Source organism: Schistocerca gregaria, chromosome 2 (genome assembly GCF_023897955.1).
Source record: "Schistocerca gregaria isolate iqSchGreg1 chromosome 2, iqSchGreg1.2, whole genome shotgun sequence".
Taxonomy (NCBI): Eukaryota; Metazoa; Arthropoda; class Insecta; order Orthoptera; family Acrididae; genus Schistocerca; species Schistocerca gregaria.
Window position 1 is genome coordinate 684,647,696 of NC_064921.1, and position 21,451 is coordinate 684,669,146.

Consider the following 21,451-nt stretch of genomic DNA (forward strand, 5'->3'; position numbering starts at 1 on the left):
CAAAAGAAAACAGGAGAAAAAATTGAAAAATACATGCAACTGGCTGAGGAAGTCAAGGACATGTGGCATCAGCATAAAGTTGACATTATACCCATTATATTATCAACTACAGGTGTCATACCACACAATATCCACCAGTACATCAACACAATACAGCTACATCCAAAATTATATATACAACTACAGAAATCTGTAATTATTGATACATGTTCAATTACCCGAAAGTTCCTAAATGCAATATAACATATACCATACAGTTAAAAGGAAGTCAAGCTTGATCAAGGTCTGCGTCACTTTCCATTTTTAACCAGACTAACACCTGAGACAGGAAAAAGATGATAATAATAGTAATATTTATGTCAAAAACAATGTTAAAGAGAAAAATATTTAAACTACAGGCAGAACATAAGCAGCCTGTTTTATAAATATATGCCTAAGACCAGCCTTCCTCACGCACTTTCAACAAAGTTCACAATTTTAGCAATTTCCTCATAACCTACCGAGACCCTCTGACACCCGAGTAGAAGGTCTCAACCAGAGATTTTGAATATTCTGTGACAAGCTAAGTTGCGACCTCCTACACTTGCACCTTACTCTTGAGAAGTGTAGAGTCCTCCTAAATATGTCAATCATCAGTCAATGTCAATCAAACATCAGATGCTGCTACCTAGGCGGCTGATTGTGGCCAGAGTGCACCAAGCGTTTACAACGGTCTCCATGTACTCCAGGTAACGATAGTTGTACGGCACCCTGAATTATAAGCTGTAGTGTCAACAAAATATGCCCCATCTCCTCAACATGCATATGAGACGGTTAAAATCCTAGTGATAAATTGCCGAATCATTTACAATAAAGTGATAGATTCTGAAACGATCCTAAAGAGCAGTACATGTCACAAAATACTAGGTACAGAAAGCTGGCATAAACCAGATATTGTAAGGATAATGGTAAATGGTGGAGGGGTATCCGTCACAGCAGATAATACACTGAAATCCAACGAGACATAAACAGAAGCTGCAAGCAACACTCTGAGCAAGGCTCAGTACCAAGGGTGGTGATAAATTCATAACCGGTTCCATCTATTGAGCACTGGACTCACTTCTACATGCAACCAAAAACTTTTGAGAAAACCTCAGCTCACCTGTACACAGGTAGAAGGATTTGCATGTTCTAAGCAGTGTATAGTGCAGTATCTCAACGAGGATCTTAGCTCTGGACAGAAGCTTGCAGCCTAGAGAGATTCTGGGCATGCAATTGATTTATATATAAGAAGAACTCAAATGAAAACGAGGAAAATGAAAGAAAGTAAACATTTTGTTATTTCAAAAGTAATAGCCATAAATATTAATATATTTATCCCACAGTGGGACAAGACGGCCAATGCCCTCGTGGCAAAACGTTTGTGGTTGCCTACGGAACGATCATTGCACTGAGGCATGCACCCCTTCGTACTAAGCAAATAGACGGCCATGGATGTCTGTCTTCAAGGCTCCAAAAATGCGGGAACTGCATGGGAAGAGATCGTCACAATTAACGCACAGCGGCTGGTGGGTCCCTTGTAAAAAACTGAAGCGCACGCAAAATCCAAACGCCAAATAATTTTGACGAACGGCGTTCTTTTGCAGGATAACGCCCGGCCACAAGTCGCAGGGTTGTTCTGACTACGCCGCGGAAGTTTCGCTGGGAGGCCCTTACACATCCTTCATACAGTCTCTATCTCTCCCAACGCGTTTTCAGCATTTTCTGAGGCCAGAAAGAAAACATTCGTGGCCGACGATTTGCTTAGAACAAAGAGATGCATGCCTGAGTACTATCATTGTTCCGTAGGCAACCGCAAATATTTTTCCATGACAATATTGCCCGTTTTGTCTCGCGGTGGGATAAATGTATTAACCGTTATGGCAATTACTCTTGAAATGATAAACACTTTCACATTTTTTTATCTCCCACGTTTTCATTTGGCTTGAACACTGAAGAGCCAAAGAAAGTGGTACACCTGCCTAACATCGTGTAGGACCTCCACGAGCACGCATAAGTGCCGCAACACGACGTGGCATAGACTCGGCCATTGTTTGTAGTGCTGGAGGGAATTGACACCATGAATCCTACAGGGTTGTCCACAAATCCATAATAGTACGAAGAAGTGGACATCACTTCAGAAAAGCTCGTTGCAAGGCATCCCAGATATGTTCAAAAACGTTCTTGCCCGAGGAGTTTGATGTTCAAATTCGACTCCAACTGCACACGCTCCACACTATTACAGAGCCTCCACCAGCCTGAAAAGCCGTCTGCTGACATAAGGGTCGATGGATTCATGAGGCTGCCCCCACACCCGTACACGTCCATACAATTCGAAACGAGACTCGTACGACCAGGCAACATGTTTCCAGACATCAACAGACCAATGTCGGCGTTGACGGGCCCAGGCGAGGCATAAAGCTTTGTGTCGTGCAGTCATCAAGGGTACATGAGTGAGCCTTCGGCTCCGAAAGCCCTTATCGATGATGTTTCGTTGAATGGTTCGCACGCTGGCACTTGTTAATGGCCCAGCACTGAAATGTGCAGCAATTTGCGGAAGGGTTGCACGTCTATAACGTTGTACGATTCTCTTCAGTCGTCGTTGGCCCCATTCTGGCAGGATATTTTTCCGGTCGCAGCGATGTCGGAGATTTGATGTTTTGCCGGATTCCTGATATTCACGGCACACTCGTGAAATGGTCGTCCGGTAAAATCCCCACTTCATCGCTACCTCGGAGATGCTGTGTCCCATCGCTCGTGCACCGACTATAATACCACGTTCAAAGTCACTTAAATCTTGATAATATGTCATTGTAGTAGACGCAACCAATCTGACAACTGTCAGACTCTTGTAGTCTTATATAGGCGTTGGCGACCGCAGCGCCGTATTTTGCATGTTTACATACCTCTGTATTTGAATATGCATGACTATAACAGTTTCTTTGGCGCATCAATATATATGCTTAGTACAACAGTTCGCGATGAAAGAACCTGCCTACGGTATACCGTCTATTTGTAGAAACTTCCAGAAGAAACAACGACTGTAGCAGAAAATATTTTAAAACAAAACAGAGACGGAATGATATAGGGGCAAGGCCTGAAGCCTACAAAGAATTACCGTAACAGATTATCGAAATACCTCTTACAAAACCCGAATAAATTGACATTTACAAAGGCTTTCAAGCGGTACAAAATTAAGTGTCCAGACGCTCATGGATGCCATAACAACTGAAATTAAGGTTAGCAAGACAAAAGTAGAAATGTTTTACCCTATTTTTTTTCCTCTCTCTCTCTCTCTCTCTCTCTCTCTCTCTCTCTCTCTCTCTAAGCAGGGACACAAGTTTACTGCCATAATTTATTTCTCGCACTGTCAATGGCGTTAAGAAACAAGTGAAATCACTAAAACTTAACAAAGCACCGGGGCTCGATGGACTGCCTATCAGATACTACACAGAATTTACATCTACAATAGCATAGGTCCACCGTGTATCCACCGAACAAACAACTTTGCCCAGTAACTGGAACGAACGACAGGTCACACCTGCTTACAAGGAATGTAGCACACGTTATCCACAAAACTACCGTCCAATGTTTTTAAAATCTATCTGTTGTGGAATCTTAGCACATAATCTGAGTTCAAACGTAATCAGGTAACTCGAACACAATGGATTCCGCAAACGTCAGTCATGCGCAACAACTCGCGCTTACCTCACATGACATCCTTAAAACCATACGTGAAGGAAGTCAAGTTGGTACAATATTTCTTGACCGCTGGAAGCAATTGCCTCAGTGCCCCACCAGCGTTTTTAACAAAGTATCATTTTAAGAGGTATCAAACAAAATTTACAGCTGGACAGAGGATTTCTCGGAACAGAGGAAGCTGTATGTTACCTTGGATGGTTTGTCATCGACGGATCTTGGAGTAGCTTCAGGCGTTCTGATATTTGTAATTGAGGGTAATTTATTAATTACCTGGCCGGCAATATTAAACTAATCTAAGACTTTTAGCAGATTATGTACTTATCTATAATGAGATACTGTCAGAAACAATATGTAGAAATATTTAGTCTCGTTCTGAAAAGAAATGAAAGATTCGCAACTTCCTTTAAATGTCTAGAAATGTCAAAACTATGCACTTCACAAAAGGTAAAAATGAAATATCCTTCGACTACCATATCAATTAGGAGCAACTGGAGTCAATCAACAAATCACTACCTGGGTGTAACAATTTGCAGGGATATGGAGAATACAATGGTCACAGAAGTTCGATATTTGGTAAAGCGGGCTGTAGACATAGCATCACTGATAAGGTAGTAGGAAAATGCAGGTCCTACAAAGAAAATTGAAAGAGAAATACTCTTGCAGCTCATCCTAGTATATGGCTCAAATGCGTGGAACCCACACAAAAATAGGAATAACACGATATAGTGAACGTCCACAAGGGAGGACAGCACGAATTGTCATATGTTTGTTTGACCTCACGCCAAAGCGTCACGGAGAGGTTGCAAAACCCTTTAGTGGCAGACTCTTGAAGATAAAGCGCCAGCTACCCTGCGAAAGCATACTTACAAAGATTCTAGAAAACAGTAATAAGTAAGGAATCTACATATACAAAGGGTACTAGGAAAGTTTTACAATATCACCCAACAATAAGTCGCAGGAGACTGTTGCTGTTTTCTGAGAATATTTCATACTTGCATTGTAGCCGCTGTGCCAAGTCTGGACGCACTCGTTTACTTGCATGGTCAGTTGGAAGTGCTTGTCATGGGACTGTAATCATGAATTGAGGTTAAGGCAGTTTTTCGGTACAACTTCGCGCGTGGTTTAAAGACAGAAGTGTGCTTTAATTAAATGAGTGTTGCACTCGATGATGTTCAGGTGGTACAGAGAACTCCAAAGAGGACATTTCACTCTCGACGACGCTGAGGGGTCGGAAAGGCCACGATCATCAGTTACGGAGGAAAACATCGATGCTGTGTGGAAAATGCTAGACGAAGACAGGCGATAAGCAGATAGAAGACACCTTACGGGTAAATGCACCAGCAATTCGTTCGATTCTGCATGATAATTTGCAAGTAAACAAACTTTGTTGTCTCTGGGTGCCGTATAAACTGAAGGGAGAGCAGATGACACAGTGTATAACTTGGTGCCGGGAGACGTTAAAGAAGTTTTCTAAGGGACCATTTCAGTACGTGAATGACATCGTGACAGGTGACGAAACTTGGCTGTAGTATTATGACGTACCAACTAAGACTAAAAACAAAGTTTGGGTCTTTGAAGATGACACGCCCAAAGCTGCCAGAAAACCCCGACCAGTAAAGAAGAAAATGATAGCTGTTTCTTTTTTTTTTTTTTTTTTTCAAATCAAGTCGAATTGTGGAGCGCGGTGTTTTGGACACACGGAAGACAATCACAGCTAAGTAGTACACTGAGCAGTGCCTGTCCAAAGTCATCCAATCTTTGAAGAACCTGCGACCGAAATCAAGAATGGACACTTGTTCCTTCATCACAAAGCTTCAGCTCACCGCACCAAAGCATACACCGAATATTTGCGGGGTACATGACAAACTTCTTAAGCACCTTCTTTACAGTCCAGACGTTGCTCCTTGCGACTTTGCACTGTTCCAGCATGCGAAAATGAAACTGAAAGGAATTGCAGTTTTCAAATGGTCAGGCCCTCCAGAGGGCTTGGGACAATGAGTGTGCTGTACTCACTACAGAGACTTGGAAGAACTGGTTTACGGATTGATTTCGGAGGATGGAGAGATGTAACCAATGTGGCGGAAATTACTTCGAAAAAATTAAATAAAGCTGTATTACAAAACTTTCCTAGTACCCTTTGTATTATACAAACTGCTACGTATCGCTACCGTACGGACAGCGATTAAGTTCGTCTAATCACAGTACGTACAGGGGCATTTAAGAAATCTCTCTTCCTGGAGTCCACACGCGAATGTAACATGAAAACCTTAACACCTGGCGCAATGAACAGCGCGGTGATTCGTAATGTATAGATACAGATGCAACCAAACGTAACACAAAGAGGGTGATCAACAGTGACTGCAAATGCATTTGGGAAGAAAGGTGACAGACATTACAGCACTGGAAGCGGTATCACTTACTGCTTCTGTTGCACATTCATCTAGTGTAACAGATGGAATATCACATACACCTAAAATAGCTGTTAAGACTTGGGCCCAACCTTGTGACGTCGTACCTTTACGACATGACTACTTTTTTCCTCCTCCTTTTGAAAAAAGGGCAATAGGTTCTCATGTTACACAGGGCTAATGTGTGCATTTAATATTGTACGTGTAGGAAATATTTCCAAATGAATGTACGCTATCCATTCTTTCAAACGCTTTGGAGACAAATTATATCTTTTACAAAAGTCATGTACGTGCCGTCATATAAGAATACTTCTCTGTGGCGAAAATAGGCTTTGTCTTCTCCGTCGTCACTTCTCTGGCTTCGGTATAGGTCCAATCCTAAGTTTAACGCATATACGATGAAATATGTGACCGAGAAGTAAATCTGTCCAGTAGAATTTAATAGGTCGTTTTCGACACGATTTCCATTGCAGACGAACCTACAATCTGTCGTACGGCCGCCGATTGTCGGTTTATTTGTCAAATTCGATGAAAATTCATCTTCTCTATCAACACTTATTTGTCAACTGTGTATGACTTGTTCATCTGCCTGTGGTCTATATCATGGAGTTCAATAATAAGTTGTGCAATTCGTGATTGTTTATTTACGACGGCACGAGAGTAACGTATGTGCTCTCAAACCGCAAAGTATGGCATATTACAAGCCACACGTCATATCCTACATTAAGGGCTATTATTGATACCAAAGTGCGTACAGAGGATTTTAAGGTTCAGCACCACTAGCCAAATAACAAAATAAAGGAATAAAAATGGCCGAGACAGAGAATGCGTGCAGGCAGCATCCGTGACAGGGTTACGAAAAGGTACTAATACACAAGTGGCGGTCAAAAAGTTTTCGTTCGGATGCCGTACAGTCCATAACTGGTATAATTAGACAAAATCGCTGTTAGCATTGAGGCAATCATTCCCCCGACGCACCAGATTGAAGATACCCGTTTGGTAAGACATCGTGTCCTACTGCATGAAGTATTTCATAACCCAAGGCGTGATCATCGCATGGGGAGAGATCAGGACTGTAGAGCCTATGCTCGAATGTCTCCTACTTGAGTTGGCATAACTTCTAAGAGCAACGTCCTCAAAACGTTAACTTTTCGATCACCCCTTGTATGACGTCGGACTTTGCTGAGAACCCGAGAAAATTCTTGTCCTGCGTAAAATGGCTAAGCGGGTCGAAAGTTTCTATCTAGTCACTCGTCGACCAGTTTGTGTTGCAACCGAATACAGCAAATGGTAAGGAAGTTTTAAAAGCCCCGTTTGAAAAAATCATTCACGTCGGAGGATCATACAGACTTAACACATCGTTTGTGCGTTGCATAGACTACCACATGAAGGACGCAGAAATAGGAATCTTTGGCCTTCAATCGCAACTGAAACCGTAGAAAACACATAGCTCGCCAGGCCTCGATGTAACTCCAATTCGGTTTTACGGAAAGCGCTCTTCGACATTGGCCCTATCATGTGACGCGAATCTCTAGCACAGAGCAAAGCCGCAAGCTACTAGAAAAAAGCGCAACTGACTCCCGTGTACTAAGTTAAAAGATTTCCGGAAAGCGTTTTACACAGCGCCCCACTGAAGACTTTACAAAGGTTCGAGGACACGCAATATGTTGAGGTTCGAGGCCGCGTAATATGTTCTCAGATCTGTGAGAGGCTAGAGGGCATTTCAAGTAACACCTACGTAGTCCTGGATGGGGAATGTTCATCAAAGACAAGGATATCGTCAGCAGTGTCTCAGGAATGTGTGATACAACCTTTCTTGCCCTCTAGACACACAAACCGCCTAACGGATAGGGTGAACAGCAATCTGTGAATGTTTGCTGTTAACGCTGTAGTGTATGGGAAAGTGTCGTCATTTAATGACTGTAGGACGACCCAGGCTCACTTGGGCAGAATCTCTATTTGGTGTGCCGCGCTGGGTAGCCGTTCGGTCTAGGGCGCCTTGCCACGGCTCCCCCCGTCGGAGGTTTGAGTCCTCCCTCGGGCATGGGTGTGTGTGTGTGTTGTCAGTTTACGTTAGATTAAGTAGTGTGCAAGCCTAGGGACCGATGACCTCAGCAGTTTGGTCCCATAAGAGCTTACCACGAATTTCCAAATTCTCTTTGGTGTAACAAATGACAGCTTGCCTCATATGCAGAAAAATATAAGCTAATGCACGGAAGTAGGGAAAACAATTCCATAATATTCGAGTACAGTATCAGTGGTGTGCTGCTTGACACAGTCACGTCAATTAAATACCTAGGCGGAATGATGCAAAGCAGTGTGAAATGAAACGTGCACATATAGTCCGTTGCACAAAAGGCGAATGGACGCCTTCGGTTTACTGGGAGCTCCGTGAATTCAAAGGGGAATCCCTGGAGGGAACACGGCGTTATTTCCGCGAAACACTATTGAAAAAGTTTTCAGAACAGCGCTTGAGACTGTTTGCAACAACGAATATCTCGAGTAATAACCGCGAAGACAAGGTAAGGGTAATTATGGGTCGTACGGTGGCATGTAGGTGTTCGACAAGAACATGGAAACACAGCGAGGAATGCATGCTTGACGACAAACGCAGATGCTAACCAAGCCTGTGGGTTGTGCTGTTGTATACCGGCCGTGCCCTTCCGAAGGAAACAAGGATTTAGGGAAATCACGGAAACCCTAAATCAGGATGGCTGGACGCGGATTTGAACCGCCGTCCTCCCGAATGCGAGTCCAGTGTGCTAAGCACTGCGCCACCTGGAGCTAAGTGAAATCTAATGTGGACAAACAGTTGGTGCTCGTATGGTGGGTGCTTCCGTAACCAAGAGAGTCCAAGTATTTGGCATTTCACAAGGCATTGTATCGAAGATTTACACTACGAGCCAGGAAAATAGAAAGACATCATCCTCCAAGTCACGAGGTGGACAAAATTGTGTGTCGCGTGATAGTGGCGGACAGTCAATGAAGAGGATTGTGACGAAAAATAAGAGAACGGCAACTGCAAAAGTCGCACTCGCGAACCCTGTCAGCACCAAAACAATACGAAAGGAGATGAGTAATTAGGGAATTGCAGGGACAGATGGAATTTCAAAACCACTCATCGGTGATGCGAATGTCCGTAAAATGAAAACATGGTGACGAGGCCATAATACCCAGACTAGGGCACTACTGAAGAAAGTTATTTGGTCTGATGAGTCTTGTGTTTCATGCTGTTGCCAACTTATGGTCGAAGTTTGCGGCACATAAATGAAAGGTGGCGGGTTCGGTGATTAATTGGGCAGCCATGTTTTGGTATTCCACGGGCCCCAGGGCTACTCTGCAAGGTTGCATTACTGCCACGGATTATGTTACCATTCTGACTGATAAGGTCCATCCCATAGCACTTCGGGAAGGCATCTGACACCGCCCCGCACTGCCATTTAGTGAAAGAAATACGAGTTTATCGAGTATCGGAGCGTATTTACGACTGGATTCAAGACTTTCTTGCAGACAGGTCTCAACACGTCGATCTTAACGGAACAAAATCGACAGATGTAAAAGTAATTTCCGGAATACTCCAAGGAAGTGTCATGGGCCCGTTACTGTTTACAATATATGATCTAGTATAAAGCGTCGGATGCTCTTCAAGGCTGCTCGCATATTATGCGGTTGTCTGTAACAAAGTAGCACAGCCAGAAGATAGTAACCATTTGCTGAATGACCTCTGACAGATGACCCTGAAGGTAAATAAATGTAACATATTGCGCATACACAGGAAAAGAAATCCACAACTGTATAGCTACACTACTGACGACATATCGCTGGAAACAGTATCTACTACTGTAAAATATCTACGTGTAACTATTCAGGACGACCGTTAAGTGGAATCGCCACATAAAACAAATAGTGGAAAAAGTGACACCAGACTGAGATTCATATTCATCTTACGGAAATGAAACTCATCCACGAAGGCTATAGCCTGTATGTTCTTGTTCGGCCGACTCTTGGGTATTGTTCACCTCTCTGGGATCCCTACCAGGGAGGACTGATAGGGAAGATCCAACGAATAGCGGCGCGTTTCGTCACGGGATCGTTTAGCCAGCTCGAGAGCGTTACGGAGATGCTCAACAAACTCCATTGACAGATTTTACAAGAGAGACGTTGTGCATCACGGAGAGATTTACTATTGATATTTCGAGAGGGCCGTTTCCGGGAAGGGTCGGACAACATATTAATTCACCCACATACGTCTCGCGTAGTGACCACGAGGAGAAAATTCGAGAAATTAGGCCAATACGGACGATTATCGACAATCATTCTTCCTCTTCCGCGCTGGTTTTGTAAGCACGAGTGCGAATTGTCGAATCTCAGCTGGCCACCAGGCACCAGATCACAGTGTTATTCAGTCGTTGTGGGCTACTATCTCAAGAATCTACTTTGAAAACCCCCCTTTCCCTGCTCCATTCGCGACTGGAACAGAAAAGGTAATGACTAGTTGCTGTACGAAGTAGCCTCTGCCATGCACCGTATGTCGTCTTGTGATGTATGTATGTATGTCTATGTAGATTGGTTTCTAAAGCATTTGGGACGGTATGAAGTCCAAAAGATCTTATTAAAGAGCAATGAAACGAGACAGTGTATTCGCAGCGTTACTTGGTCGTAAGGTGACCAGATACGTATATAAAATGAAATGCAGTTTGCTGCTGTTATCGTTGTAATGAGGATTCGGACAACTACCGCAGATATCTTCCACACATCGTTACAATATCAGACCATTAGTCTGCTCATACAAAGCAACGTGAACTTTTAGTTCTGGCGCCTTTGCCCTCCATGTTACCTTATACACGAGAAAAAAAATTAACAGTTATTGCAACGTTCGAAGCAAACGCCGGTAACCAGAATTTAGTTACACGGTTCTTCTATCTAACTATTATAATATGTGTAATATCTTTACAAGATGCTACAGTGCAGAACGAACAAACTGAAGGGGATGCTGATTGCATTTCCGGCTGCGATGTACAGTACTGCCGCAAGCCTTACACAATACGAACCCAAACCGAACAGATCTTGTGATTTTGCCGTAAAAAAAACTTGCAACAATTTTAGTCCTTCGAACACACGACTGACCACAGAGACACGCACTGACACTCCTAGCTGTTACTGACTACGGTCGTTGAAAACAAGTTAGTAATCAAACATACACAGGCCAATATAATGTCAGTCTGATTCGTTCGCAGTGCCGCTATATTAGCAATCCACCAGTTTCTGCTGAAGCGCCGATGGCTTTGAAGCATACGAAACTTAACTGAACACGAAGCGCCTATCCTGTCTCTTCCCAGAACGCATCCGCAGTTTTGCCTTGCTGACAGGAAGCGACCGTCTACAGCGACAGATCCGAGGTGAGATTCCACACCGATGCGATGCGTATACGTGCGTGCGCGAGAGGCGGAAAGAAAGGTGGAAGAGAGAAGAGGGTTATAACAGGAGAAGGGAAGAAGACGAGGGGCGGGCAGAGAGAGAGAGAGAGAGAGAGAGAGAGAGAGAGAGAGAGAGAGAGAAGCGCACGAGTCCAGGCGGGGCGAAGGAGAGGCTATCAAAGGTGGCCCCGGTGCAAAACGGCTCTTTGTCTGCGGCCTGTTTTTGTGGGCAGCCTCCTGACTGGGGGTCGGAGCAGCAAAGCTCAAGAAAGTTTTACATCGGAAGGGGGGGGGGGGGGGGGGGAGAGGACGAAGGCTAGCTGCAGCAGGAACTGGCGAGGAAAGATGGGAGCGAGCTGGCACTTCTGAAAAGGTCCTGGTTTCCCTACGCCAACGCGCGGCATGGGACAGCTCGCCGCGGCTCCGTAAAGACCACTTTATACGTTCAGAAACAGCGGCCGAATGCAGAGGCGCTTTGCCTGGCTTCTTCAATGACTCCTGCCTTCCGCTTGCTACTCTGCATACATGAATACTGCTACGGAGCCTTATCGCATAACGTGAATAATTAATGTGTTTTCAGCGCGATGTTCATAAGCTCTAGCGTCTGGGAAGGCGCCGCATCCACAAGCAAGATCACGAAGGTGTAAGCGAAACCAGACGCTGCACGAAACGCATATCGTTCAGTAGTCACGGAATATATGACTGTCTATTCCGCAGGGAAGAAAGTCAAATCAACATGCCATTCAATTTCGGGTTATTGATGGTACTGCCGCCTGCAAAGGTTCAACTAAAAAAGGAAAGAACGCATATAAAGCACACACAGTGTGAGAAGCTATACCATTGGCACTTTCCTTCTATTCTTATAAATTGTTAAATGACGAATTTCACAGAAACAGTTTTTTTAAAAAAATTAAATCTAAGAGTGGCTCTGTGTGTGCCAAGACTTAATGTTGATACAAATATCTGCTGTTTCAAATTATGTGAATACTTAGATGTAATTTTACTGTGAATTAATACATGATGCTGTTATCACAACTTAACCAACCATAAAAAAATTAAAGAAAAATAAAACTACATGCATTTGAACTGAGAGGAAAATACAATAAATAAATGTTCCTTTACTAAAAATTGCCACAAAGCTTATGAAAGCTACAAACAAACAACACGAGGAAAAGGGCTTGAGGCATAGAAACAGTAATAAAGTATTCCCCAGCACCTGACGAAAAATAAGTTAGATTCATTTCACCAAATTAAACAGGTAGCTTTTTAATCCAAATCTATCAGCCCTACACCTACCAACACTCTTTTGCATCACTGCTTTCTTTATTTACAGGAAAGGAGCTGAAACTGAACAAAACATCACACAATGGTGTCTGTCTGATTAAAGAGTGTTTCTGACAGATGGCAACTAGACCACTGTCTACCACTTGCAGCACCCTGAACCACAACTCATTACTATTAGATACCACTGACATTAATATTAAAAACAAACAGCGTGATATGTACTGTGCTAAGAGAGGTGGTTACATTTTCACTTATTTCAATGAGCTATTTTGAAGAAAAAATTTGTTTCCTTACAAAAACTTCCATTTACTGGTGGCATATGTTTGATAATAAGTTTCTACACAATTTTTCCTAAGGAAGCAAGTCACTTTCCAAGTAGTACACTTCTTTCACATGCTTATTTTCAAAATGTAACCAGGCACTATTGCTTTAGGATAGGTCTTAAAACGGTGTTGCCTTTCTTCAGAGGATTTCATACTTAAGACTCTGCTTTCATGCAGGCAGAGAACTGTCTCTTTACAAAGCACTTATATACAAGAGCTAGGACAGATTAATAATACGAGTCAAGTACCGTCCACCACACACCATAACGTGTGTTGTGAAATAATTAAATGAAATCTGTCATCAGTTTACTAGTTGGACATTGCAAAACATTACGCGAAGCTATACTCATTACCACAAAGAAGTCCTAAGCCCCACTGTGGATTACCCATGTGTTTCTGTTTGTAATCTGGTATTTGACTGAGCCACTCAACCAAACAGGCAAGGTGTGTGAAAACAGGTCCCATACTCCACAAATGATGATACTGGCACCGTAGAAAACACAAGCAGCATGTTTACTAGTGCCATATAGCCCCCAAATACATTTGATGACTCCCCCCCCCCCCCCCATCAGTTACAACAGTACATTCACATTACACGAAAGAACCAATAATGTCTGCAAGCTATACACCGTATCAGTTACCAATTTGACATTTGGATGTGTGAAGATGGGTACGGGAGACCAAACACTGTCAGAATATATGGCAATATACAAGAAAAGGCTAAAGAAATGCAGGAGAGTGCTATTAACAGCTCAATGACATGTAGGTTTCATGGAAAGATGACAGAACCATAGGACACTCGCAATAACAGCAACACTACTATAGTCATACTGCTTCATAAATGCACCATAAAAATATGTTCGAGCTTTTAATACATTATGTCAACAGTAGTAGTTGTTGTTGTTGTCTTCACTCCTGAGACTGGCTTGATGCAGCTCTCCAAGATACTCTATCCTATGCAAGCTTCTTCATCTCCCAGTACGTACTCCAGGATACATCCTTCTGAATCTGCTTAGTGTATTCACATCTTGGTCTCCCTCTACGAATTTTACCCTCCACGCTGCCCTCCAATACTAAATTGGTGATCCCTTGATGCCTCAGGACATGTCCTACCAACCAATCCCTTCTTCTAGTCAATCCTATTCAACACCTACTCATTAGTTATGTGATCTACCCATCTAATCTTCAGCATTCTTCTGCAGCACCACATTTCGAAAGCTTCTATTCTCTTCTTGTCCAAACTATTTATCGTCCATGTTTCACTTCCATACATGGCTACACTCCATACAAATACTTTCAGAAACGACTTCCTGACACTTAAATCTATACTCGATGTTAACAAATTTCTCTTATTCAGAAATGCTTTCCTTGCCATTGCCACTCTTCATTTTATATCTTCTCTACTTCGACCATCATCAGTTATTTTGCTCCCCAAATAGCAAAAGTCCTTTACTACTTTAAGTGCCTCATTTCCTAATCTGATTCCCTCAGCATCACCCAACTTAATTTGACTACATTCCATTATCCTCGTTTTGCTTTTGATGAGGTTTACCTTGTATCTTCCTTTCAAGGCATTGTCCATTCCGTTCAACTGCTCTTCCAAGTCCTTTGCTGTCTCTGACAGAATTACAATGTCATCAGCAAACCTTAAAGTTTTTATTTCTTCTCCATGGATTTTAATACCTTCTATGAATTTTTCTTTTGTTTCCTTTACTGCTTGCTCAACATACAGATTAAATAACATTGGGGAGAGGCTACAACCCTGTCTCACTCCCTTCCCAACCACTGCTTCCCTTTTGTGCCCCTCGACTGTTATAACTGCCATCTGGTTTCTGTACGAATTGTAAATAGCCTTTCGCTCCCTGTATTTTACCCCTGCCACCTTCAGAATTTGAAAGAGAGTATTCCAGTCAATATTGTCAAAAGCTTCCTCTAAGTCTAGAAATGCTTGAAACGGAGGTTTGCCTTTTCTTAATCTAGCTTCTAAAATAAGTTGTAGGGCAGTATTGCCTCACGTGTTCCAATATTTCTATGGAATCCAAAGTGATCTTCCCCGAGGTCAGCTTCTACCAGTTTTTTCCAGTCGTCTGTAAAGAATTCACGGTAGTATTTTGCAGCTGTGACTTATTAAACTGATAGTTCGGTAATTTTCACATCTGTCAACACCTGCTTTCTTTGGGATTAGAATTATTATATTCTTCTTGAAGTCTGAGGGTATTTCGCCTGTCTCATACATCTTGCTCGCCAGATGGTAGAGTTTTGTCAGGACTGGCTCTCCCAAGGCCGTCAGTAGTTCCAATGGAGTGTTGTCTACTCCAGGGGCCTTGTTTCGACTCAGGTCTTTCAGTGCTCTGTCAAACTCTTCACGCAGTACTGTATCTCCCATTTCATCTTCATCTACATCCTCTTCCATTTCCATAATATTGTCCTGAAGTACATCGCATCGCCCTTGTATAGACCCTCTATATACTCCTTCCACCTTTCTGCTTTCCCTTCTCTGCTTAGAACTGGGTTTCCATCTGAGCTCTTGTTATTCATACAAGTGGTTCTCTTTTCTTCAAAGGCCTCTTTAATTTTCCTGTAGGCAGAATCTATCTTACCCCTAGTGAGATAAGCCTCTACATCCTTACATTTGTCCTCTAGCCATGCCTGCTTAGCCATTTTGCACTTCCTGTCGATCTCATTTTTGAGATGTCTGTATTCCTTTTTGCCTGCTTCATTTACTGCATTTTTTATTTTCTCCTTCCGTCAATTAAATTCAATATTTCTGCTGTCATCCAAGGATTTCTACTGGCCCTCGTCTTTTTACCTACTGGATACTCTGCTGGCTTCACTACTTCATCCCTCAAAGCTATCCATTCTTCTTTTACTGACAACAGATTACGTTAAAATGTGGAATTTTTCATGTACCAGTAATTGTTATTGCACACGTAGCTACTGGTTTTTAATTACTGATCATTAAATAAGCTCTGTGGATTGCTTCACAATAATGATAAAAACTGTTACACTGAACATAAAACAATTAAACTCCAAACATCCCCCCCCCCCCCCCCACACACACACACAAGTACAACACTCATCATCTTCAGTCATTTGAAACCCATTGTGTGATACAGGTTTCCATGAGAGATTACCATGCTTTATAGTCTTCTGCTATTCACACTTAAATTACTCTATTAGATTGACAACTCACATTTCTTACACCTTGGAACTTCCTCAGCGAACATGTCGCAATTTCATTTCCATTACGCCTACAGTCATAATTACATCTTTGACTCGGCTTTTCTCCGAACCGACTGTCTTGTTTTCTAGCCTCTCTCCTGACATGCATAACCTCCAACAGCCAATGAGTTATTCCCAGTTTCCGGATAGTTTTCGCCTTAAAGTCCATGTGTCTCAGCCAATGGTCAAAACTGGTAAATATAATTTGAGTGTAAAGTTTTTGTTTCAAACACACTGGAAGTTTAGTTTTGAAAATATTATTTAGTTTACCAAAAGCTTTCCAGGACATGTTCCCTCTTTGGTTTAGTTCTTTTTCTGTTCGATATTAATCACTGCAAATTTTTAACATAGTACAATGTATTGAATAATTCCTCTAGCACTTTTCTTTAACTAAGATCTTCATAATTGAGGGTTTTGCAGAGCAACATGTAAGACTAAATGAAAGCATGACTGATTTATTTATACAGTCTTCTCATGCCATTTTTCTACATGGAAGATACTGAACTTCCATTTAGAATCAGCAATCGGACAGCGTTTATGGTGAAATAAGGAAAAAAATGCAAAAAGTAATACCCGAAGACCGCATGATGCCGAAAGGACTGTTCATTATTGTCACTGTTTTACTGAAGAACAGCTTGGTTCATTCATTCATCCTAGACTGAAACTATGTTTAGTAAGACACTGAAAACTACACAGTCACTCTCCATGCACAATTACATTCTTCACGCATTTGAATGAGGGGCGAAGGAGGGAGGGAAGACACACCTGTACGTATTATCTACAGTTGGGGTGGCGTGTTAATGCTTAGTAATAGTTTGCAGGAAACTCAAGCTGAAAGCATGAAGTATAACTTATTAACAGACTGTTGCGACTCTGTAGCATACACGATTCCAGTGAACACAGCTCATACTTTTTAAATTATTTCTTTAATATGTCACATTTCACTAGTTGCTTGGTCATTAAATTTGTCTGTCTATGGCTTCTCTTGTTCTCGAGAAAAACCTCTTTGTGACAGCAGTCATCACATATGTGAAATGTAACATTCTGAGATAGCTTATTTCTTTGCAGTATGCAGTTGAAAACTGAAGATTTTGCACCAATCCATCGATCAGACCAAACAGAAGGAGAACAAAATTGAGAAAGCTCAACTTATTAGACCACAGCCAAATCATCTCATTCTATGCTACGATATTCCCACTCATGACTTTGCCCATTCTAATTATTTTTGTAACAAACCACTGATTCTTTATTTAAAGAACAGGAGTATTTTCTTATTAACATAACACAGTGGGCCATGAAGTACGATGATCTGTTCGAAGTATTTCAAATCTTTATCTTAATGTCATTACTGGCGTGTATAACATTAGAGGCTGAATTAATGTATGATATTCTTTGACTACCTCTTGGTAAGTTTCTTGGTATCTTTATACGAATAGGTACATTTCTCATGTAAACATTAAAAAGTTACAAACTGACAACAGACTAGCCCTATGTCACTGCTTCTCCTCCAAAATATGTCATTACATGTAATGCTGAAATACCTAGTACTATTTCGGGAGTATATTTTATTATACAAGATGTGTGATTGTACATTCTTTCTACACCAGTCTCCAGGTCCTCTATAAAGTTGCAACCTAGCTCTGTTATGTGTATTATGCCATTAAAACAAAATAATAGCACACAATTCTACCATTAAAAAAGAAGAGACCTTTAAACCTGTGGAATATAGGCAAAGTCCAATCATAAAAACTTCAAAATTATCTTAAAAAGTGATGTCTTCCACATTTCTCAGAAGTATACTAAATGTAGAAGAGGTAGCAAGACAGAAAAAGCCTCTGTAGGCTAGAGGACAGGAATTTTGACATGTGTACATTACTGCCGTAGACATACAAAAAAGCTGCCGCACATTGCAACACACTTGGTACCTCAAGGACAATTAAACAACCATCAGCACATCTAGCCTTCTACCACATTTGTGTGTTGCAAGCTGGCTAAACACTATTTTTTACAGCCTGTGGCTTCATCACCTCTCAGGAATGTTGTATGCCGTGGTTTTATTTAATGCTGAACCACCAATCCAGGAAAGTAAATTTATGCCTAAGAGAATTTCACTAAGTAACGTTTTGTAGTGAATACATTTCACTTTCACTGTGGTCACTCCTGGAAGGGGGAAAAAGATCTGTCTTCACAGATAACCACAGTTACAGTCATGTGCCAGTCTCTAACAAGCAGACAGACATATTTAAGATGGATAACATACAAAAGCCAAACATGATATGTGAAAAGATTAAATAAAAGGCAGTGTATGAGGAACACAAAAATGCATTTGTAACTGTAAGGAGGCTCATACGATATCTCATTTATCTTCAATTGACAACTGAGATCACAATGAAGGGAATTCAATGACAGTAAAGACATAATATAGATTTTGACAGATGAAGTACACAGATGAATCATGGTAAACTCTTGTTGTGTATTAAATTACTGATGTTTAGTATATTATTTTTACAGTGGCATTTCTATGCTTCAGGATAACACATGTTTGTAACAGGCTTATGTTTGACTAAAATTCACATTTACATAAATGTTTTCCTGTCAAACTCAAATTAAAACAATTATTAGGTTTCACAATTTGAATTCACTTTGATATAACCAAGAGTTGAGATAATGTGGTAATGATGGTCTATGTATTTCCTGTAAATCCTAAGGAGTCAACATAGAAAATGGTGCAAGGAAGAGAAGCACTATCCTGTGTTAACACTTCCTTCAAAGTGCACAGCAGTGTCAAACTTAAAAATTGAGCTACATTAATTATAAGGCCACTATCATGATAAAGTTGCATAAACGAGCAATCGACACCACAAGAATCAGCTAGGAAAGTGGCTGATTACTCAATGATGGTATAACAGAAACATCGTACTGCAACAAAACAAAATTTATCCTAACATTCAGTAAGTATTAAAACACAATGAGGCAATTCAATTCAAAGAGAGAGATCTTTTATGTGTTTCCTTCCCTGGGGGGGGGGGGGGGGGGGGGGGGGAGAAATGGACATTAGTTTTGACACACATTTAGATAATTTTTTACACAAACAGCCACATAAGGTGTTGGAGCAATGGCATGAGAAATATGTACCACTAGGCTTATATAATTTGGAATTATTATAACAATTCTGAAATTTCTGCACTCTGAATTCAAGTAATAATTACATGGTATCTCCCACACCACTTGTACACAAACAACACATAAACGACGTAACTCCACCATACTAAAAAAAGGTTCAAGATCCTAGTATGAGCAGAGACATTGGATCGTTGAATGTCAAAATGAATATGCACAGCTAGGTAACATAATGCATCCTCAGAAACAACACAACCCAAATGTGTATATCGCCTCCAACAGCTAGGAACAATAATTCTCGAAAGTGGAAGAAAAGAGCTAGGTATCAACATAGAACAGCTGACAAGTAAGCAGCAGTGATTACCAAACTCTATAAACAACAACAAGAATGGCGTTATGTGTGCCTGATTTAGCTTCAACTTCATAGAAAAAAATACAAATACAATAATGCACTGGAGTAGTGCCTTCAAGTCACAATCTTCAAAGTCAATTACAGTAAATACTAACATCGAATGAGTTGATAAACAAGTAACATAACCAGGGAACACACTCAGGGTCAGAATGTGCCTGCAACGTTAATGATCATCCCTGACACCAAACTCGATCCAATGCAATGAATTATTATGCACAAAAAGTCTGTAAATAAATTCCAGAATCTTACCTTACAAACACCTGAGCCGTTGAATCGGCCGTCACACGTATTTAAATGTTCTTCGTAAGTAATACCACTTATGCACATCGTAATTTCGTCATACCGTCACAAGAATTAACAATTTACGGACGTAAGTTCATAATTCACAGTCTTCTAAAACAAGACTTCATTGTCAACACTAACAAAAAGGAACTTTGCTTGACGTACTTTCCGTGATGGGCATGTTTCGAGTCCCTCTGACGATAGTTTCTCAAAGCTAATTTCAAAGTTAAGCCAATCACGTTCGGCAATTGCTAAGTTTATACACTTTTCAATGTTTTGTACGGAATGTGGAATGTCACGCGGTAAAAATTAAATTATATTTACGTATTTGTCTGAAATATATTTTGTAACTAGTCCTCTCCATATTAGAATTAGCCGCATTCCATTAATTCAAGCGTGGTGCAGGGTCACTAAACGCAAACTAGCCATCACAGATTATACTACGAGAGGACTTCGCTACCATCTTTGTTCGACACTGACACACTGAAACATCTTTGGACATTAAGCGGCACGAGGAGGACAAACAATGCTATTTTATCATTGACACTACCGTGTTATTAACTTCCACTTGTTTAAGTGATATCGAAATCACCAAATAATAGTATTTTGTGTTTATTTGTGTGAATACACGATTAGAAAAGTGTCTTAAAACGTAAAATTTGTAATTAACTGGAGCTTTTTCGACAGCGTTTTACTGTTAATTTATGCGATTCTAGAATGTCTCTGAAAACAGTAGTGGACAGCTAATTACAAACAACGTATAGCTCAGAAAACGTAGTTATGCACTTTGCAGCCTTTGTTTATACTTCATATTTTGGACTGTTATCTAGTTTATTTATTGTATGTAGCAAGCGATTAAAAAGATCTAATATTTATGTCTAGCATATAATAGTTTCTAATATAAAAAATAATACACATAATAGAAGTCTTACAACTCATTATTTTTTATTTACCCAGATCTATATACGTTGAATCCAGAGATATTAAAAGCAGCTCAAAAGCTTTGTTTGTTTTTGGCGCCATTGTTTTAAATTTTTAGTACTCAAAACAAACATACAATAGTAATGCTGAATGGATAGAACATGATATTAAGAAACTAACTGGAAATGAGCGATTCTAGTGTCGAAAATAATGAATTTCAGTTTTATCTGCTGCTCGTAAGACAATGCATCTTTCAGTTGCCTGAGGAAGATGGTATGTTAATTCTCGTAAGCTGCCTGTAACTGTAATATTTATCACATACCGTAGCCACATATTTTGTTA

The 21,451-nt window shown here is 41.0% G+C and overlaps 2 protein-coding genes across 5 annotated transcripts in view; one reads left to right on the forward strand and one right to left on the reverse strand.

The window, feature by feature from the left end:
• The window catches only part of LOC126334761 (axin), a 242,049-nt gene extending 221,140 nt beyond the window's left edge, over nucleotides 1–20,909 (reverse strand). The window contains exon 1 of one of the 4 annotated variants that reach the window (XM_049997337.1): nucleotides 20,156–20,909. The gene's annotated coding sequence lies outside the window, so the exon portion shown is untranslated. The remainder of the gene's footprint in view (nucleotides 1–20,155) is intronic. The other 3 variants (XM_049997336.1, XM_049997338.1, XM_049997339.1) reach the window with 3 other exon arrangements.
• A 255-nt stretch (nucleotides 20,910–21,164) lies between these two features.
• The window catches only part of LOC126334762 (uncharacterized), a 94,560-nt gene continuing 94,273 nt past the window's right edge, over nucleotides 21,165–21,451 (forward strand). Inside the window, exon 1 of the mRNA XM_049997340.1 lies at nucleotides 21,165–21,382. Within this exon, the coding sequence (XP_049853297.1) occupies nucleotides 21,295–21,382 (88 nt within the window). The 5' untranslated portion in view covers nucleotides 21,165–21,294. The remainder of the gene's footprint in view (nucleotides 21,383–21,451) is intronic.